This window comes from Odontomachus brunneus, unplaced genomic scaffold, assembly GCF_010583005.1.
Source record: "Odontomachus brunneus isolate Ranch 3 - 2012 unplaced genomic scaffold, Obru_v1 Obru_scaffold_064, whole genome shotgun sequence".
Lineage (NCBI taxonomy): Eukaryota > Metazoa > Arthropoda > Insecta > Hymenoptera > Formicidae > Odontomachus > Odontomachus brunneus.
Genome location: NW_022639514.1, coordinates 1,488,440 through 1,509,103, shown reverse-complemented (window position 1 = coordinate 1,509,103; position 20,664 = coordinate 1,488,440). Strand labels below are relative to the sequence as shown.

The following is a 20,664-nucleotide window of genomic DNA, read 5'->3' as shown; positions in this document are numbered from 1 at the left end:
ATACTTAAGAAAAGAGAAAAAACCTTACTAATTTAGCAATTCTTATAAAGGCGGTTTTCTCGGAAGCAAAGTAAAGTTTTGAACAGGAGAATTGATTTTACATCTTCACTTCTTCATAAAGTCACAGGATACAGAATATTCCTTATTCGCTTTTTCCTTTGTAACAAGCATAAGTAATGTCAAGTCTTACGCAAGTTGAATTGATCGATCCAATCGCATCTGATTGCGCGAATGATAACGACTACCTCTTCCTGTATATCGCGTAAATCGCTGTGTGCGGGATTCAAATATTGTCCATATTTGATTTTACTACCAAATGTGAGTAAATGTGCTTTAGAGACGGTCGCCAGCGAATACATATCGTTCTCTTGGTGCGCGTATTTTTAGCGCGCCGCAGAGAAGTCATAGACCAGAGAGATCACAACGGGATTCCCGATGGCGTACCATAATATATCATTCCGATGATCCGATCGTGAGTTACGGAGTTTCAAAGTACAAGAGTGGATTTACGATGGTGCGTGAAAGTTAGCCGCTGATCTTGCTCCAAGTGGCGGAATTCACTCTTGCACTTCGGAACGCCATAACTTACGAATGGAGACGTCGGGACATTATGGAATAACGTAACGATTCGACTTGAACTCAACCCGCAACGTTTGTATCACCGCAAGCGGATGGCAACAGCGTTTGTATCGAAGGCGGTTATACTCCTGAATATCTAACTTAGCTCTCTTTCCGTGTCTTACGTATCCCGAAACCTACATATGAAACGCGTTGAAAGTTGCCCGACAAAGCAATATTATTCCTATTCGCTTAGGGCTTTCAATGTACTTCTATGTACGGAATAATACACAGTCAGAGAAAAAGAAAACATGGTGGTGGCAACTATAGGAGGGGCTAGTTGGTTACCATGTTAAATTGGCAAAGCTAATTATTTCTGCTATTTTCTAATAAGGTACAGAATTAAACAAGCAACATTTTTAAACATTTTTAAACATATCAAAGATAGTTTTGAAATCTCTGTTTGCTTGATTAAATCTATTAAATTTCCTGAAATTTACTAAAAGCAGTAGAAATCATCGATTTTGCCAACTTACCCCAATAGCTACTTAGCGCCGGTCTCCTCTAAAAGTGACAACTACCTGCGAGTTTTGTAAGTAGAATTAGTAGATATAATTTGATAAATTGTTTTGTAGTTATTGCAATTAAAACTGAATGGTTATGAGGACTGTAGGGAAACCTTGAATATTAAGGAATATTATTTAAATTTTGGAAAATAAATCGAAAATTATTTCAGAAAATGATTTCAGAAAACTGAAATTAGTTTTCGATAAAAAGTATACCAGGTGTAGAAGTATGAAACCGGAATTTTTTTATACAAATAAGACGTCTGTTGTTCGAAAGTGATAAATAATACTTTATTCAAAATAATTTCCACTGTTTTGAACACATTTTTCCCACCTCTCTGGCAGTTTATGAATGCCGTGCCAAAAAAACTTTTCATCTTTTGAAGCGAACCAGTTATCTAGCCATTTTTCCACATTTTCATACGAATCGAAGCGTTGGTTAGCGAGAGCGTGTCCTAGCGATGCGAACAGGTGATAATCGGACGGAGCCAAGTCTGGAGAATAAGCCGCATGCGGTAGTAATTCCCAACTGAACGACTCGATCGTTTCCTTGACCCGTTTTGCTGTATGTGATGGGGCATTATCATGGAGCAAAATGACATTGTGTTGCCTTTTTGCATATTCTGGTCGTTTTTTAGTCAATGTTCGATTTAAATCGATCATTTGTTGTTGGTAGCGATTAGTATTGACGGTTTGACCAGGTTTCAGCAGTTCATAGTTCATAGTTCATAGTTCATAGTTCTTCGTTCCTCACGTCAAAATCACCACTTTTGAATTTTTTAAACCACTCGAAACACTGAGATTTACCAAGAGCATATTCACCGTAAGCTTCGACAAGCATTCGATGTGATTCTGCAGCAGTTTTCTTTAAATGATAACAGAAAATCAATGCTGTCCGCAAATCATAGTTAGTAGGCTCGAAACGTGACATGTTTAAGGTTATACAAAAATATACTAGAGAATGAAAGTTGGGGTTATGTTTGTTGACAATATTCGTCAGCTGTTAGGAGAATATAATAGCGCGGCAGTAGCGGTCTTACGGTCACTAAACTGAACGCTGGCACCATTTATAGGGGAATTCCGGTTTCATACTTCTACACCTGGTAATGTTAATAACGTATCATAACGTGTTTCATAACGTATTCTTTCATTATGTTTAATGATTTTATTTCTTTATAATAATTTTAATGTAATATATATAACAATTTTAATGTAATATATATAACAATTTTTCTTAAATAAGTTTTGGTAGAATATTAAGAAAAATAAGTTGGGTAAAACAAAATATCTCATTTATTTTGCAAAAGAATATTTTTTATTGTCTTTGAATAGATATTAGTGTGTATGACCGAATAATCTTATAAATAGTAGAAAAATAATACGAACATTTAAAACTAAAGCAATACTTTAAAAAGATAAGCAATACTTTAAAAAAGTTTGAAAATCACATTTTCTTTAACGCTGTTATAAACAAAAGTAAATTTATAATCTGTTTATAAACTTTTAAATTCTGTTACATTCTTATGATAATGTTATAAACTCATAATATATCTTATAAATGTAAGTAAAACACGATTATTCTTTAACATTCGACTTCGCCATTTTTACTTTTCCATAATATTGCATTAAAATATACACTATATGACGCTTGAAAAATTGGTCACATTAAAGCTACATCTCAGTCATAACGTAACGAAAAACGACCAAGAATTTGTGGAACAGATCGGCTGTTAAATAAAAGTTTAAATATTTATCTAATAAAAGTTGCAAAACCCAGAAAATCTAAAACAGAATGTATCCACTGCACATCAACTCGTCTTAAATCGATTTTATAAAGTTAGAATAAGGTTAGAATAAGGATCAAATGCCAGTGCCACAAAATAATTCCATTGGTGTCCAACTGGCTGAGACACTTAACAGGCTAACAAACGTGACATTCCTTATTACGCGACTATTCTTTAATACCCGAAACTCTTCTCTAGCTCTTCAAATCATTCGGCTTCAGTTACAATAACTACAAAATAGTTAAACTATATACGTTAATTCTTTCTACATATAAAACTCACATAATTATCACCTAATAGTTGCCACGATAACGATGATTAGTATCGTTTTACGGAGAGAAAGAAGTTTATCAAAATCGTACAAAGCCGGTGGAAAGAACACTGTAATATGATGATGAATATTTCTCCGTAAATAAAAGCGCCTCTGAGATATCGAGGCTGCCTTTATTTTCTTAATGAAACTATACGCTTCTCTTAAATAGATTCTCACTTCTCATAAATGGACTCTCCTCGTCCTTCCGCGGATGAAAGTATTATGGTAAGGTCGAGATATTTCATATTTTACGTCAGAATATATATCAGAGAATTCACCCCCTAGATATAGAATAGATCTTACCTTAACACTTTCACACGCGAAAATGCCGAGGAGAATCTATGTATATAAAGAGAAACATATAGTTCCATTTATAAAAAATGAAGACGACACCTCGACACCCAGGAAGTGCCATCACCAACAAAGAAATCTTTATTACCGTATGGCAACATCTCCTCCATCTCTCTCGCCATATGATAAATTTTTCTCTTGATATTATAGTTTGGAAGAGATACTGAAAGCTTTAATCGTTATATATCAGTTCACGCTTACGTTCACTCTTACGAGCGTTTACGTCACGTCCATTAATTAACGCTCAATAACGTGGAGCTCGCTTCGGCACCTTATTTTACGTGTTAGACGTGTTTACGGCGTCTCGAGCCCGCGCCAGTCGGCTCGATATCGAATATTGAAACGTTTCATCACTTCTTTATTTTGCTTGCACCCCCTTTGCGCTCTTTAAACTCGCACTATAACGTTCGATAACGCGTCCCGTCGACGAGTGGACGAGCACATCTCGTCGCGGAGCCCGTTCCATTTTTTTCCGTTTTCCTTTCGCCAAGTGAACAAAGCGTAATGCGAGACTGTTAGACTGTCACGTGGCGATTAAACCGCAACGGCGGCAGCCGTTGCCAGGTCCGCGCGGCCACCCATATTTCGGCGTCGAAACGTCGAAGGGGGATTCATGACCGCCGAGGGTCCGCCAGGACAACGTGAATTAAAGCGCGCCGAGTTAAATGGTCGACGAGAAGAAGCGAGAGAGGCGGTGTGTTTTCTCGAATAAAAAAGGATGTTTCAGACCGAGCACTTAGCGAATGATTTTTAAATTGAATCACGTCTCTCATCCTGCCTGTCGCACCGGCGGCGGCCGGCACTGCGGAACCAAGGGAACGCTTGAACTCCTCTCGGAAGAACGTGTTGACAAGCGGAAGGCATGAAGGCGCAGCGAAATGACTCATATAAGGCGCGCAGCGCTATGCGTTAGCGGTATGTTTCCTTGGCTGACAGCAAGCAGCGTCCGCGTCTTCACATCGTCCTCGTGATCCAACTCCTGGCGAGCTCGATCGCTCAACAAACTATAAATAGGAAGATATTAGAAATAATCATATGTATATGGCACACGCAGATATAATTGCGCCCCAACGTCTTGTTTGATGATTCGGGATAATCGAGTGCGATTTATAAATAATAATGATCATTATTACTTCTCGAGTAGAAAAATGATCAGTGTCTAGCCAGTAATTGGCTAGTAAAATTACTCAATATTCAAAATTAAATAAATATTAGCTCGAAGATTTAATAATTAAGTAGAAATAAAACAAAGAAGGGCGTTTAAGAGCCTAGGCACAGATTAAATAGTGCAAAAACGTTACATAGGCACAAATATATTTATACGTTTTTAACTTTAGCTTTTTACTGAAGAGGACCCTTTTTGGGCAAGAGGACCCTTTTTGGGTTCTCTTCAGTAAAAAGCTAAAGTTAAAAATAAACAAAAAGCTCGCCAGTCAAAACAATAAGATTACGATGTAAGAAAGGACAAAAAAGGAAGTAGATAAGATTAAAAAAGGACAGAAAATAAGGAGAAAAGTTACGCATTCCGTCGCCCGCGTAAGAAACAATATTAAAAATTAAATAAATTGGCTTTAGATTTAACAATCAAATAAAACAATCTTATTTATTTCCTTTTTGGTCCTTTCTTACATCGTGATCTTATTGTTTTGACTGGGAAGGTTTTGTTTATTTTTAACTTTAGCTTTTTACTAAAGAGGACCCAAAAAGAGTCGAAACGTATAAATATATTTGTGCCTATGTAACGTTTTTGATTGTACTATTTAATCTGTGCCTAGGCTTTTAAACGCCCTTCCTTGTTTTAAAATTACTCAGTTTTCGACTAGTTTCTAAACAGTCTTTCACCAATTTCCAATTCAGTTTTTTCCTTGCAAAATATTTTTTCAAATAAGTTTTATCGTTCAATTCTACGTTTGTAAAATAATATATTTTATTATTCAATAGATGATATAAAAATAATGTGTAACTCGTATTTCATAGAGAGTAGAGTCTCTTCCCGTGGAAACTCATTTATTATTAAGGTAGTTGTAGCTTTATTTGTAATTTTCTACTTTTCTTGTTTAGTGCTTGGCCAAGGAACACTGCCTAGTTTTTTCCAAGGTTTAATTAAGAGAAACTGCTCAAAATTTATATATCTTTTTCTTATCAAGTTTTTTGCTAGTAATTGACTCAGAAACACTGGTTAGTGTTTTCCTGACCAGTTATCAAACAATTGTTATTTAATAAAAAAATTTTAGCCAATAAAAACTAGCAAATTTCTGATCAGTGACCACTTTTTTCCGGAAACTTTTTTGTTCGTAGATGATAATATGTTATGTCAGTGCAAAAAATTCGTTCATTCTTTTATTAAATTCTCTTAGGAAGTTTGAATATTAAAAAGAAAGTACGAAGTTTTCGTTAAATATGTGAAAAAGTACTGGGTCGATGTTGTTCATTTTATTCGTAAGAATTATTAATTATTCAAAAATTGAATAATTTTCTTTCTTATTTTATCCGACACATATGACAAATCTTTAACATCAATCTAATACTTTACATAGAGAAAAATATAACGAGAAATTGTTACATCGTAATATTGTAACATGAACATATAGTTGTGTAATAATCAATTTCAGATTATTTAATACATTTTTCCAAAGAAAATCTGAGATAACTTATTACACAACCTAATGGAATATAACTAAAATGAATATTGAGAATCATGGTAGTGGTAATTGTTTGCACATCATTAACCCTTTTACTGTAACGGGACATATGTCTTCCTCATCATTAATAATATCCTTGTTCAATTAAATAAACAGTTTTCTTGATATTCAGAACACATTAATTGTCATTCTATTTATTACTTATTTCTTATTCTTATCATTTATTACTTATTCTACTTATTGAAAATATGTTCTTCCCGAAACACCAACAGAACATCAAAGTTCCGGTCCTATTCCTTTGGTGTCAAACATAAAAGTTTGAATTTTTTTGCTAAAACTACATCAAATTAGTATATTTAATAAAATGAAAGTAAGAAAATTGAAAAAACAAAATTGAAAGGGTTAAAAGGTATATATATTTGCTTTATCGTTTGACGTTTTATATGGACATATGAAACTTGGTGTGAGCACGCGATTCAAAATAGTTTCATTCCCTTTATAATCTTTAACATAAAGTTTCGAGACCCTTTTAGCGCTCATGATGGCACTCATATTTCTAGTTTGTGCAATAGCTTGAGTTAGCGTTCTATAATAATTAAGAGGTCTACAAGCTTGGAGGACCCGACAGCTTGTGGGATAAGTGGTCGTAATACATTTATCCAAAGAGTGTCCTAAGTTCTCGTATGGTAGTATGGTTCTCGTATAGTATGAGAATGAGGTAAGAAGGATCTATTGATGAAGAAGCTTCGTAAACTGGCATATCAAACCTCACTGTTACCTCCTCACTCATTGCACAAATAGCCGAGAAATTTGTAAATACAAACGACAGAAAATAAACCAGATACGCTGTTATCGTACAGAGAGAGTATAAGAGAATTTGGTCTCAGTACAAATTCGATAGTGTGGCAGGACGCAATTTATTGTGCAATTTGTTAAATCAAGTTGTAGGGAGACATGGTCAAACAAACCGAATTCTCGACAGTTTGAGCACTCGATCCAACTTTATATAGAAGGGCGGAAGTACAGCGGAAGTTTGGCGATGTTAACCGATTCTTTTTACCATTTTAGCGCGTTACAAATTGCCACAGGAATCTCTCGTTGTGTGAGTGCATGCGACAAAAGAGCAACGAAATACTGTTATGAACGTGATATGAGAATTCAATATCGCTTAAATCCGATGATATCGTATTAAAAAAGAAATAATAAAACCAAAGAGAGAGAGAAAGAGAAGTCTTCAATGGGAAATTTACCTTATATTCAGCTTCATAGTCAAACCTGACAAGTATATGTGTAAATTGCTGCAGATATATAAAATTTTATAATTTATTATGCGACTATGTGTAATCATACTGATTTTTAACATTAGGAACGATAAATCCTGTAATAATTTTTCCACGGGTTTTAATTCTTGTTCGATTATAAACATTGTAAAAAGCAATTTGTATTGAAATCGATCCATTGATCGATAGAGAGATTTTTGCGTTAAATTTTTAACATATCCGTATATGTTAATTTAACATCATCGTTGTATTATTTTTACGTTGAGTTCATATTTACATTCCTAAATGTTAAAATAACAAAATAATGTCCAAATATTACATTTTTATGTCAATTGTGACATATTATTAGTATTATTTGTTTGCATATATTTCTTGTGTTAAATTAACCCAAAAATTGAAGTGGATAAATAAGGAGTTGTGAAATGCATTGTTAAGTTCAAAATTTTTTACAGTGTAAAGATAGGTAAAATATGTCGAAAATTTTCGCGTTTGCCTCATAAATCAAGGCTTCTGATTCCTTGCTGCGGAACTTCTAATTGATGACATCAAAAGTAAGAAAAGATATGCCCAAAATGTGTGCTATTTTCAAATAGAAAATATGGAAATACATTTGAGGTCGCTTAAAAATGGGAAAGACCAGGACTAGTTGGCTACAAAATCGATTATTTTTACTATTTTACGAGTTACATAATTAAGCAAAATTTTTTAACATACCAAAGACGACTTTAAAATCCCTATTTGCTTAATTCTGACATCTGTTAAAGAACAGTGGAAATAATCGATTTTGCTAACTTACCCCGGCAATCAACTAGCCCCCAGTTTCCCTTACATGTAAAATACTCCGAGAATTATTCTTTTCTCTTGACAATAGATAAATAGCCGTAAAATGAACATAACATTGCAACCTATCTTCCTCTTAACCTACTTCTTTAATCTACCTTTTCTAATGATTCTTTCACGTTAATTTTACAACTACTTATTGACTGTCAGAGGAAAAAGATAATTTACGAAACATTTTACAAATATTTTCAAGGTTTATTCCATTTAAATATCTTTATATTTGAAAATGGCACGCAAGAATTTTCACATTTCGTTCCTGACGTCACAATTCAACATTCAAGGCAAGTATTCAGGAGCCTTAATAAATAACCATAAATCTCGCTCGACGTACTGTCGTAAAGATCCATTTTCGTCGAAAATGTCTAACGAACCTAGTTATACGTCCATTATAAATAGGGACAACAAAGACGAAAATATCCAGTATATGTGATGAATCTGTGTAACAAATGCGAATGCCGACGTAAAGCAATCTTGTTTATAATGACAGATATTAAATGATAATAATATATTACGTTCAGCCTGAATTTCAACATAAATCAATCATTATTTTATTGATTCACATTGATTTAGATTGAAATTCAAGCCAAGCCTTATGTAACGTTATCGTTTTGTATCTATTATTTTGTACAAGGAACGGATTCAATTCGACATATAAAGTGGAGGAAAGAATCTGCACAATTCCACCAGATATCGTAATTCAGTGTGGCTACAATTAGGGGTCAGGAGTCTTAACATACCGATTAAACGAAGTATCATCTCCGTTAAGCGCGGTTCATACGCCACATGAATTCTCTCCGGCCCGAAGGCCTCGACAGCTTGCGGGTTAAGTGGTTGTAATACATTCAGGCGGAATGTGCTCCAACTTTCTACATACACAATGGCTGGTGGTACGAGACGTCGTCGGGAGGGGCACGACGAGTCGGTTGGCTCAGTTCGCCGCTCTTTCGCTTTCCATGGTTCTATATAAACCGCCTAGCCTGGTGGTGAATGTGTTTGCGTACGCGGAGACCATGGAGTACTCGCGTGGAAGAAGAACGTTTGAAAGAACGAGGAGAGTTGATCTTGACGTTAACTATAGGTCTCCCGGTCCAGACGTTCCAGGGGAAGGGGAGGAAGTGGGGAGGAGTAAGGCAGGCTATTGGGGGAGCAAGGGGAAAGACTCGCGGACGGGCGGAAAGCGAGGGTGGTAGAAGGAGACGTGGAAGAAAAGAAGACACCGACAGCATAGCCAGCGCCAAGCCAGACTGGACGGCGCTGAGCTCGTCGCCCTCGTCGTAGTAAACAAAGCTGTAACTCTCCTCTCGCACCGAGGAATCAATGCTTCGTACCATGCTCTTGGGGAACAAACTCCTAGAGCAAACCCCTCTCTCGTTCGCGCATCCATCTTAGTTTTCGTGCGGCTTGCATGTTGATGCATTCGAAAGAAAGGGCGAGGCGAAAAGATGCTCGCGCGAACTTGCTTTCCAAGTAGCTCTTTGTGTCCCCCGCCGCGCGTGTCTCGAGCTCAAGCTTAATGGACTGCCAATTTTGAATCGTCAGATTATATCCGAGTCAGACGCGTAAAGGACAAAACGGAACTCAGTATAGAATGGTAAGGCGAAGTTGCGAAGTCGCTCTCGACGTTGCATCGCTGCATCCTTCGAGAGTGATCGATATTTTATATTGGTATCTTACATCACTGATCATTCTTCCTTCCGTTCGCCACATGTGTTTGCGGAGTACGACAAAAATATTTCCAAAAGAAGCACATCGGAATTACATACGATGTTCGACGAAAATGAATTAGCATTTCACTTGTTCTTTTCGTGCAATAGTGTGAATATATTTATTTAGAAAAATATTTTGCTAGTCTCGATAGAATTCTACATGAAACAGTTAAAATTTATCGCTGTTTTTCGTACCTGCTGGAAAATTGTCTATGGTGTGTTTACAGGATTTACAGTAGTAGCATCTTAGTAATATTTGCAAAAAATTTTGGTTGGTGTGAAAATTATGCATTCGTTTGTCTTTCGTGTTTAATCTTTTTTATCTATCACAGTCAATTTTTATAAGAATTATGACTGGCATTAATCTGGCATTAATCTGAATGAATGCCACAGAGAAGCTCTCTTGCTATAAACAGTTCAGATAGATATTCTATCTCTGTCATATTTACATTAAATACAAAATATATACGATATCGTAACGTTTCGCAATATATCGTAATAATTTATCCATCTTAGCTAATTTATCTCAATTATTTTCGCTAACAGAAAGACCATTTTCTTGAGCGAAAAGTAAAACGAAGTGTGTTAGATACGCTTCTCATCCCGCATGAACATAGGTGTCGCACCTTACACAACTTATTTTCTCTCGGATCTCTTCCAAGAATTTTCAAAAGAACGTTGCCGCGTCACAGAGTTGAGAGAAGTTCTTCAGAAGTACTGGAGGAATTACGCCCGAGACGTTTAATGTGTTTTATTTTATTTTCGATAAAGTATTTTTACAGAAATGTCCACTCCAGATCGCTAGAGTCGAACGATTGTTACACGGAAAGTTGGAATGACGAGAGTGTCAACTATTTCCTTTTTTTTCTCTTTCTTCCGACATCCGTGCAATTTCACCGACGTCGCGGTTACGCGTGATGATTCCATGATTCGTATATTTTCGCGACGGTGGAGGCAACTGCCAACATTGGCTGGTTACTGCGACGGGATAAATGGGGACCGAGATTTCGGTCACGCTCGGAAGACGCGAGGAACGATTGCGATTTTCGTTCCTGAGTCAGAGGCGGATAGTTATGGTTGCCGAGAGACTTATGGCAGTAGGATTTCATTCGCTTATTGCGTTGGGCCGATTGTAAGGAGTGATCTCTCGAGTGTTGACGACTTTATTTTGCGGGTTCACGCGTGAGTTCCAGTAGGTTTAAAGGAATTGAAATGTGGATACGTCTCTCTCCTTCCTCTTCCTTCTCTACTCTATCTTTCTACCTTTCTAGGTAGAATAGGAGAAGGACGGATAATAGGTGAAATAGAACATTCTTCGAAAAGTCGCCAAAAGAAAGTTAAAATAATTACAATACAAAGTAAAAGAAAGAATGGCTCTAAGTTATTCAAAACACAAAATAAAAGGGTTAGAGGTAAGAGCATTTAAGATCCAGGCACAGGTGTAAAAGTGCAATCAATGTATTACAACTTTTTGTGCTTGACCTTCAATGCTTTCTCAACTGTTAATTTTTTGAAGAGGACCCAAATCGGGTCGAAACGTAAATTTATATATTTGTATAGTTGTAATACATTGATTGCACTTTTACACCTGTGCCTGGCTCTTAAATGCTCTTACCTCTAACCCTTTTATTTTAATTACTTTTTTCTAAAAGAAATTCCATGAGTGTTTAGTTTAAACTATTTTTTGAAAAGCTATCAAAAAGCAAATTAATTAAGAAAAAATTTGTTAACAATAATTACAAAAAGAGAAACACACACACTGTTAAATATTGGAGGGTCAAATTTAAACCAATTTCTTGAGTTAAATAATATTTAATTATTTTTAACTATCATGTGTGTCAAAATTTACTATTTTAACACAAAACATGTGTTTAAAAAAACAACCACATCTAATCAACCCATTTAAAACAATATTAAGTCATTTTTTACTAAAACAAAGATTACATTAACGTGCACATAATAAAAAATAAACTAAATTTTAGTCAAATTTAATACATTTCTTAAGTTAAATTATTTAACTCCATTACATTAGTTAAATTAACGACATAGTAGGAGCAGTGGCGACTTATAGGAATGATTAAAAATAACTCAAATTAAGTATAATTTGACACTACGGATTTAACAGTGTATATACAGAGTACCTCAGAACAATCTACAAAGCTCACAATAAACATAAACGAACGAGTGACATTTCAAAAGGTTGAAAAATTATTTCATAAAATAAAAATTATAAACTTGTTGAATGCAATACAGTTAAGTTAAATTATTGTTTAACATAATTTTTTGTACAAAACTTACTACTAATCAATGCCTATATTAAGATCATAAATTAGAAAAAAATGATATATATATAGAGGATGACTATAAATGAGAATAATAATAATAATTCAATGAAATTATTAGCCCTTTATATTAACTTTGCAAGAATTATAATTATACTTCCCTATAATTTGGATTAATTTTATTTAGAACATCTTTCATTAAGGCAAGATCACGTCATATTCTATTTTTCCCGCGATGCTATTTACTTGATGAATAATTTTTCATACTAAAAACTCATTTTATATATATTTATTCATAAGGCTGGATGGCATAGTTAATCGTTATATATTACTTTATATAATTAGAATTATTTTATAACAAACACGGTATATACTTACAATTATTATAGTAAATGTAAATTGTTGTAGTAAATTATTAGAATTATTAGAATTACTTCTGGGTTTTTATGATTTATGTCAGAATAGATAGCAAAGAGTTATACACAAGCAGATCGACAACAATGCACACTATACTATCGAAATTCGTTTATAAATATCCGAATCAAAATTTTAAGCTTATTTTTGACCTAAGCTTTGTAACACTTGTATATTCTGAAAGATCAATGTATGTTTAATACACGTAGAAACAAAAATTCCACTTAACGCTTCTAAACGGCAAAAATGCACAATATGTCTGTAGAGCATTTCTTGACAAAGTTAATAAGTTAAATAGAATCAAAACAGATTCACGTAAGCTATAGGATACCAAAATAGGCTTTAAATAAAACGTTGAGATCGAAAGTAGAATAAAAATTTCAACTCCAGATCCAAACGTATCGAGAGCTATCTGACATGCAGTGTACACGTAAAAAGAAAATTAACTTCCACAGATAAAAAATAGCTGTGGCAGATAAGATGTGTCACTGAAATAGGGACAGCTAATGTCGATACTACCGAAGCTAAATTTATTCGCTGTTTAAACTTAGGCGCTACAGCGAGAAATATTAGCTGCTAAAAACAAATGACTGTAGCAAATGATTGTAGCTGTGCGGCAAACTTCTTTAATATATGCATACGATAAGAAATTTAGGAATAACTGCCATTTTCTTAGCTACTTGAAATAATGTGCATTTTTAACGTCACCTAATATATTTGTATTTCATAGCGAATGCATTTTAGCTGTCATAGCCAATTTTTAGCAGTGACAGCTAAACGATTAGCCTTTTGACTAAGTTTGAATCAGCTGCCGCGGTTTAGCTGATATTACTAAGACATTTTTTTTGCGTGTACGATTGTCACGCTATTGTGTGGAAACAAAGATAATTAAGATGTTTCATCTTGCCCGCATATTTCATCTTGTCCGCCCTTTCTCCATATCTGCATTACTTTCATTACGGGCACAGTATAACGTGATCGCGGATTACATCTTCGCGCTTTTCCGCGCGAATCGTTCTCTTTTAGTTTGATCGCGCACACCTCCGGTAGCGTTGCGGGTTAGCATCGCGACGCCGAGAGTTATCACGATAGTGCAATATAGCTTGTCCGTACAGTAGTGCATTTGCACATTGAGAAAAGGAGCGGCTGTGTTAAAGTAAATGCAACATTCCTCGTACTTGAGTCCGGGAAAAGAGCTCGCTGTGCTGCCCTTCTTATTTCTCCAGGGACTTTTCGCAGCGAGCGAATGAGAGATCAGAATTTTTCTTCATTCTTTTCCCTCGTTTTCCTTTGTTGCCTTTCTTCGGCCTTCACTTTCTTCGACGTGAATAGGGAAATCGGCTAAATATCTCAGAGCACTCCCGGACGTTGTCGCGATACTTTCTACTTATCTCTATCTTCCCTCTCTTATCTTTTTTTTCTCCCGCTCGCGGAAGAGAAACCAGAAAACTACATATCTCGACGAGAATAACAATCGACGTCCATTCGGCGGGCTACGCAAAGTGGTTCTTTGGTGGCGAAGAGGAACTATGCGGATTTTCAATAAGTGGTCATTTTAACAAAAGAGATGGTCGCATTGGGCTCTCTACGGGATACACTTTTTTATTTGCCCGCATGGCGAACGTGGCATTGTGCACTCTCGCGGAAGGAAAACTTTGCTCGTATAAAACATCGGGCGCGCATCATGACACAGGCGCACGTATGCATATATCGCACGTTAGTTCGAATACCACGTTGGGTATCTGTAAGGAACGCCCTTAAAGTCCCAGGGCGATTTACCCCATCGCCGAATATCTATAACAATAGCCAGCTTTGTAGATCGCTCAATGCTTGAAAGCCTCATTGATTATTCGTCTTGTTCATGTTCATCTTAGTTCTGTGTCACTTTACCAGTTTTCCTTTTTTTATGTTATTATTAAGTCTCTGTTTTATTATAATCTTTAAATCTTTTACTGTATAAATATGCAAGATATTTTGTGATTAGTAATATATTCAAGATTATAATGTCATTCTAAATATAAAACAAATTTATTTAGAAAAAGGTAATCTTTTCTTCAAGAAAGCGACTTAGAGATTGTAAAGTTAACATTATTTTGTCTTTCTGTACACTGTAAATATAATTGGTCAGAATAATTACAATCGAGCTAATAAATTTCTGGATTATGCTTGGCAAACTAATAGCCTTAATTCTTTCAGCATAATTTTATTCTCGTAATCTCTTATTCATATCAAACGAACTAAACGTTCAGTAAAATCGATTAATCATGATATTGATTTCACTGTCTTGCAAAGTGACGGGTAACCGATGGATTGTCAAATGTAGTAACGAGTAAAAAGTTTCACTTAATTTTTCTATCGACTTGAGCTACATACAATATCAAAGAGAATAATAAAATATTTTATTAGATTTTTCCTTTAGGTAATATATACTATGACAAACCGTTAATTTAAACAATGCCTATCTAATTCATTATCCACAAAAAATAAACAATTTCAACATAACAGTAAAAAAAACATAGTAACTGACAACCGAAGATGTCAGCAACTAAATGACATTAAAAAAGGCGAACCTGTACAATCAGGTCTCAGGCAATACACATAGTCGCATGTCATACAGACACGCATTATTAAATGTTACTTGAAACTTGTCCTACGTGAAATACTCAGATCTAAATTTAGAGTTAAATGTGAGTTTCTTGCGTAAACTATATACATATAATATATATAACATTATATTTGTAATTACGATTCAATTGAAAAATTCATATCTAACTCTAAATTAAAATTTAGACACTTCATCTGAACAATGTTGCCAGATTAAAACTATGCTTTTTCATCAATCTTTAATCAGAAAGTTTCCAAATTTCCCTATTTCTGATAAAATTTCACCAAATTAATGTAATTTTTCACCAACTGTCTTGTAATTCTAATTCTTAATTTAACAAATTTTTAAAAGTTTATATTTCTTTCATAATTAAGCTTATGAGTTTATATTTCTTTCATAATTAAGCTGATTATCACAAAACGGAAAATAAAACAATTGTAATTAATATAATTTATGAATATTGCTTTATTTACATAAATATATAAATATTATATTGGCATAACTATTAAAGAATAAAATAAAATGGCGAAATAAAATAAAATAATAGCTGTGAAATATAGAAATACATTAGCTGTGTTTAGTAAACACAATAATTATGCGACTATTGAATACACATGACAGTACAAGAACAGTACAAAACACTGTTGACAGTAGAAGAATACATAGAGTAGAATACATAGAGTTACATTGGCATAACTATTAAAAAATAGAATATAATGGAAAAATAAAATAGCTGCGTTCAGCAAACACAATAATTATGTGACCATTGAGAAAAATCTCTAATTGGTCTATAGTTTTTAATCTATCAATCATATCTTCCAAATATCGATTACTTTTCGATCGTTTTATGTTCTTTGATTAATGAATTGATCAATTATAGTCGATTATTTTTCTCATATTCGACTGTGAATAATCAAATTTTACAGTTTAAGACTTACACCTATTGTAGACCCGGTTTTATAGGCTGTAAAAAGATCATCAGTTTAAACTTATCTATTATAATGAGAAAAAAGATCGGGAAAAACAAACCAAGACTTTGGATTGAATAAATTTAATTGTGTCCACTACAGTCGAGTTAAATTGAATAAAAATTAACTCTGTTCATCAATCTGATGTAGGAATTTCAACTAAAAAATTTAATTAAAAGTAAAAGATTAATAGAATTGAATTTATGTCAATATAAATTTATCTATTATATTGAGAAAAAAGATCGGGAAAAACAAACCAAGACTTTGGATTGAATAAATTTAATTGTGTCCACTACAGTCGAGTTAAATTGAATAAAAATTAACTCTGTTCATCAATCTGATGTAGGAATTTCAACTAAAAAATTTAATTAAAAGTAAAAGATTAATAGAATTGAATTTATGTCAATATAAATTTATCTATTATATTGAGAAAAAAGATCGGGAAAAACAAACCAAGACTTTGGATTGAATAAATTTAATTGTGTCCACTACAGTCGAGTTAAATTGAATAAAAATTAACTCTGTTCATCAATCTGATGTAGGAATTTCAACTAAAAAATTTAATTAAAAGTAAAAGATTAATAGAATTGAATTTATGTCAATATAAATTTATCTATTATATTGAGAAAAAAGATCGGGAAAAACAAACCAAGACTTTGGATTGAATAAATTTAATTGTGTCCACTACAGTCGAGTTAAATTGAATAAAAATTAACTCTGTTCATCAATCTGATGTAGGAATTTCAACTAAAAAATTTAATTAAAAGTAAAAGATTAATAGAATTGAATTTATGTCAATATAAATTTTGCTCTTCATAGGGAAGTTTTCATTAATTTTTAGAATAAAACAAAAATTACCAAATCTAATGAAATTTCACCAGCATTGATAATTCTAGTTGATATTTGAAATTTGTCTCATGTGAGACACTCAGATTTTTATTCAGAATTAGATCTAAATTTTTCAATTAAATTATTGTATATAAGTGATAAAACTCGCGCACTTATATCTTGTCGCAATGAGCATTTTTATCTGTGGATAAGCGAGATAGCCAGCGCAATCTATCAACGGTTACTGAGTTGTGTAGCCGAATTCTGTACATTGCAATTTACTTAACAATCTTGAAGAAGCTTTGTAATGATTTCTTCTAATTCAACAAATCTCGCAAATATCCAATTATCAAAGACATTAATTTAACATATTTATCTCGTCTGATTTACTTCTATCCAAAAAGGAAAAATTACACATATTATATAGCTAAATCAATTTTTCGTAGTCGAAAAGACATTTATAGCATCCATATATAACTGCATTTCAATTCTATATTAATCTTTTACTTTTAACTAAATTGTTTAGTTGAGATTTCTACATCAGATTGATGAACAGACTTAATTTTTATTTAATTCGACTGCAGTGCATACCATTAAATTTACTCAATCTAAGGTCTTGGTTCGTTTTACCCGATCTTTGTCTTAATGTAGTGGATCAGTTTGAACCGATAATCTTTTTATAAGTTGTCAAGCTCGTTTCAATGGTGTTCATCGAGATACAAATGAAAGAAACAGAACTTCGCTCAAGAAAAATAAAGGTGAATTCAAAAGTTTACTTATAACTAATTTTTTCAAGTATATATAAAGATCCGAAGCAGTTTCACTTTCACGTTAAATAAGACGAACCGCGTTTTATAAACACACGTACAATTCTCAATGAGTTTCGAAGCTGTCGACGGGTATTATTGTAAGAAAGGACAATAACTTCGTGGTAATTGATACGCAATTTTGAACTGTGTTTATGATGTAACATGATATTCGTCTCGTTTCAGGTGGCCTGGATGCTTTTCGACAAGAGCGCTATTCTGACGGTACAGAATCATGTTATTACCAGGAACCCCAGGATATCCGTGTCGCACGATAAGCACAGGACCTGGTTCCTACATATCAACGACGTGCACGAGGAGGACAAGGGAAAGTACATGTGCCAGATTAACACTGCTGCTGCCAAAACGCAATATGGCTATCTACACGTCGTAGGTAAGATTTCCACTTATATTAAGCTCAGTGTATTATTTTCTGCGTGTTAACGTCACTTGACTTTCTTACGTGATGTACTTTTGTAGTATTATTCGTTTTAATCGACTTATTTTTTTGTTTCTTTGTAAAATATAATATATATCATTTTATGAGCACGTTAGTGAATTTTCTTCCGAAATGCGATACACTTTCTGATATATTTATTAATAATTATTAATTCGGAAATTAGAAATAATTATGAGGATTACTTTGTGAATAATAATAAATTTATTTATAATAATTTGATGCCAAACGAAGTTATGTACACGTATGCGAAAGTAGTAACTGTATATATTAACAGGGGAGGTTTCTTCTACTTCTAAATCTAGAGACTTTGTGAAAACAGTAACGTAATTAATGCAGAAGACGCGTTACTGCAATTAAATTCCGTATTATCCGCAATAACATCGTACAATTTATAATTTTTTTCAAAATCTAATTTTCTGAGAGTAACCTTAACTCTTAAGCACTGACAGGAGTCTGATAGACTCCCAGTGAAATAAAGAAACCTATTGCTGTTTCACTCTCGCTTAAACGTGTACATATCGCGTCCATCTTTTCTTTGGCCCGTAAGATACGAAGTCACGACAAGGAAAGACGTTTCGCACATTTTCTCAAGTAATTATCAAATTTCGAAATATTTTTGTAACTCTGTGTCAGTGCTTAAGGGTTAAGGATAGAACATATTACTAACATTTAATTCCTAAAATATAATTTTCCGCTGTTTGTAGGATCCTGCAGTTAAGATAAATTGTGACTGCATTTCATCAAAAAGATATCAGTTCACAATAGTTATAAGCGGACAATAGAAGGACTTCAGCGCGTTTCTTAGTGTCACGCGCGCCCGCGCGTCTCATTTTTCATATTTTGTCGTTTTCAAGAAGGGAGGGACCATCTAGCGCGTTTAACGTTAATTCTGCAGCGCCATTATCCGTAGCGGGGAACATACCCCGATCGATTGTTATTTACGACCTTATCGTATCGCACTGTGAACCCATTAGACGCTCCGAATAAATCTCATTTCGCGTAATGGAGTCAGCTTGCCGTTCCTGAAGTTTACATGAAACGGAACATAAGCATTTTATCGCGGCCATCTAAGCAGATTTATACTTATTTATACTTAGAGAGCAAAAGAGTATCCCCAACGTATCCACTAATCTTGCAGTGGCAACAGAGCTATAATAATTTAATCAGAAGAGAGTATCTATAAGACCGGGGAGGCGGTCCGCCATCCCTCCACCGGCTGAGAGAACACATTAATATCTCGAGTTTTGACATCTCGACTGTGGCCCAAGGTTAGAGCGAAAGCGACGATACAGAGGACGGAGCTGCGAGAGGATAGATGCGTCGGAGGAGTAATCAGAGGGCTAGATTAATTGTTTCCACGGGACTCTTGCCCTCCGCTGCACAAACACACGCAAGACTTCCTCGCGGTACTCTCTCGGCACTTCGTGATAATGCCGATGAAGCCGACACAATGGCAATCTGCCATGACTACATCGAGCGTAACAAGCTCCGCCGATGCATTTAGGTATTATCTGTCTCCACATTTGCCGCCGCCACGCGCGCGCACGCGATAGATAATCGCGTGATTTATTCCGCGGAAGAGATCGTCGATTAAACGGTCATTCCAAGAGAGAAGAAGCGCGCGCGGTCATTCCGTTGACTTCTTCGGGTGTAACGATGCGATATCGAGTATCTCGCGCGTTTCTCTCACCCTCCTCGTTTCTGGACACCGATGGGGTAGCTTTACATTGATTGTAACACGGCACAATAGCGACGTTTCACGATAATTCAGGTCATTGATGGTTGTGTACATCGGAAGGGACTAAAACGGGTCAATGTCACAAATATAATTTTGATAGATTGCTATGAAATATTTCGTTGAAGCACGCGCGGTCCGTAAATTATCGTGAGCGGGATTACTTAAAGAAAAATACACCTGTTGATTGCGTTGAAATGTATGTTGCATTTTAATCTTACGACGTGTTTTCGGCACGGAAGATTCCCACGTTATCAATAAGCATGTAAGTTGTGTGACGTATCGTACCGTAAATTGTTAGAATGAAATACGAGCTTGACATTAGATACCCTAAGGGTATGCCGTAATTAGCAATCTACAGTTTACCATTGCTTCACTCACAACAAAACTCAATAGTCATGCTGGCACGGGTTTCCTCTTTTAGAAGTTAGCCGCGATCACGTCGGAACAAATCGATGTTTAGGACAATTATATATAAAATATCTTACTCGTCATGATCGTAAAAAATCATAATCACAATTACAAA

At 34.6% G+C, this 20,664-nt stretch overlaps 1 protein-coding gene across 3 annotated transcripts in view; it reads left to right on the top strand.

Moving 5' to 3' along the window:
• LOC116846426 (lachesin-like) overlaps positions 1-20,664 on the top strand; it is a 417,598-nt gene that overhangs the window by 216,842 nt on the left and 180,092 nt on the right. For all 3 annotated transcript variants that reach the window (XM_032820223.1, XM_032820225.1, XM_032820222.1), the window contains exon 3: positions 18,130-18,337. In XM_032820223.1, coding sequence (XP_032676114.1) covers positions 18,130-18,337 — 208 coding nt within the window. The remainder of the gene's footprint in view (positions 1-18,129; positions 18,338-20,664) is intronic.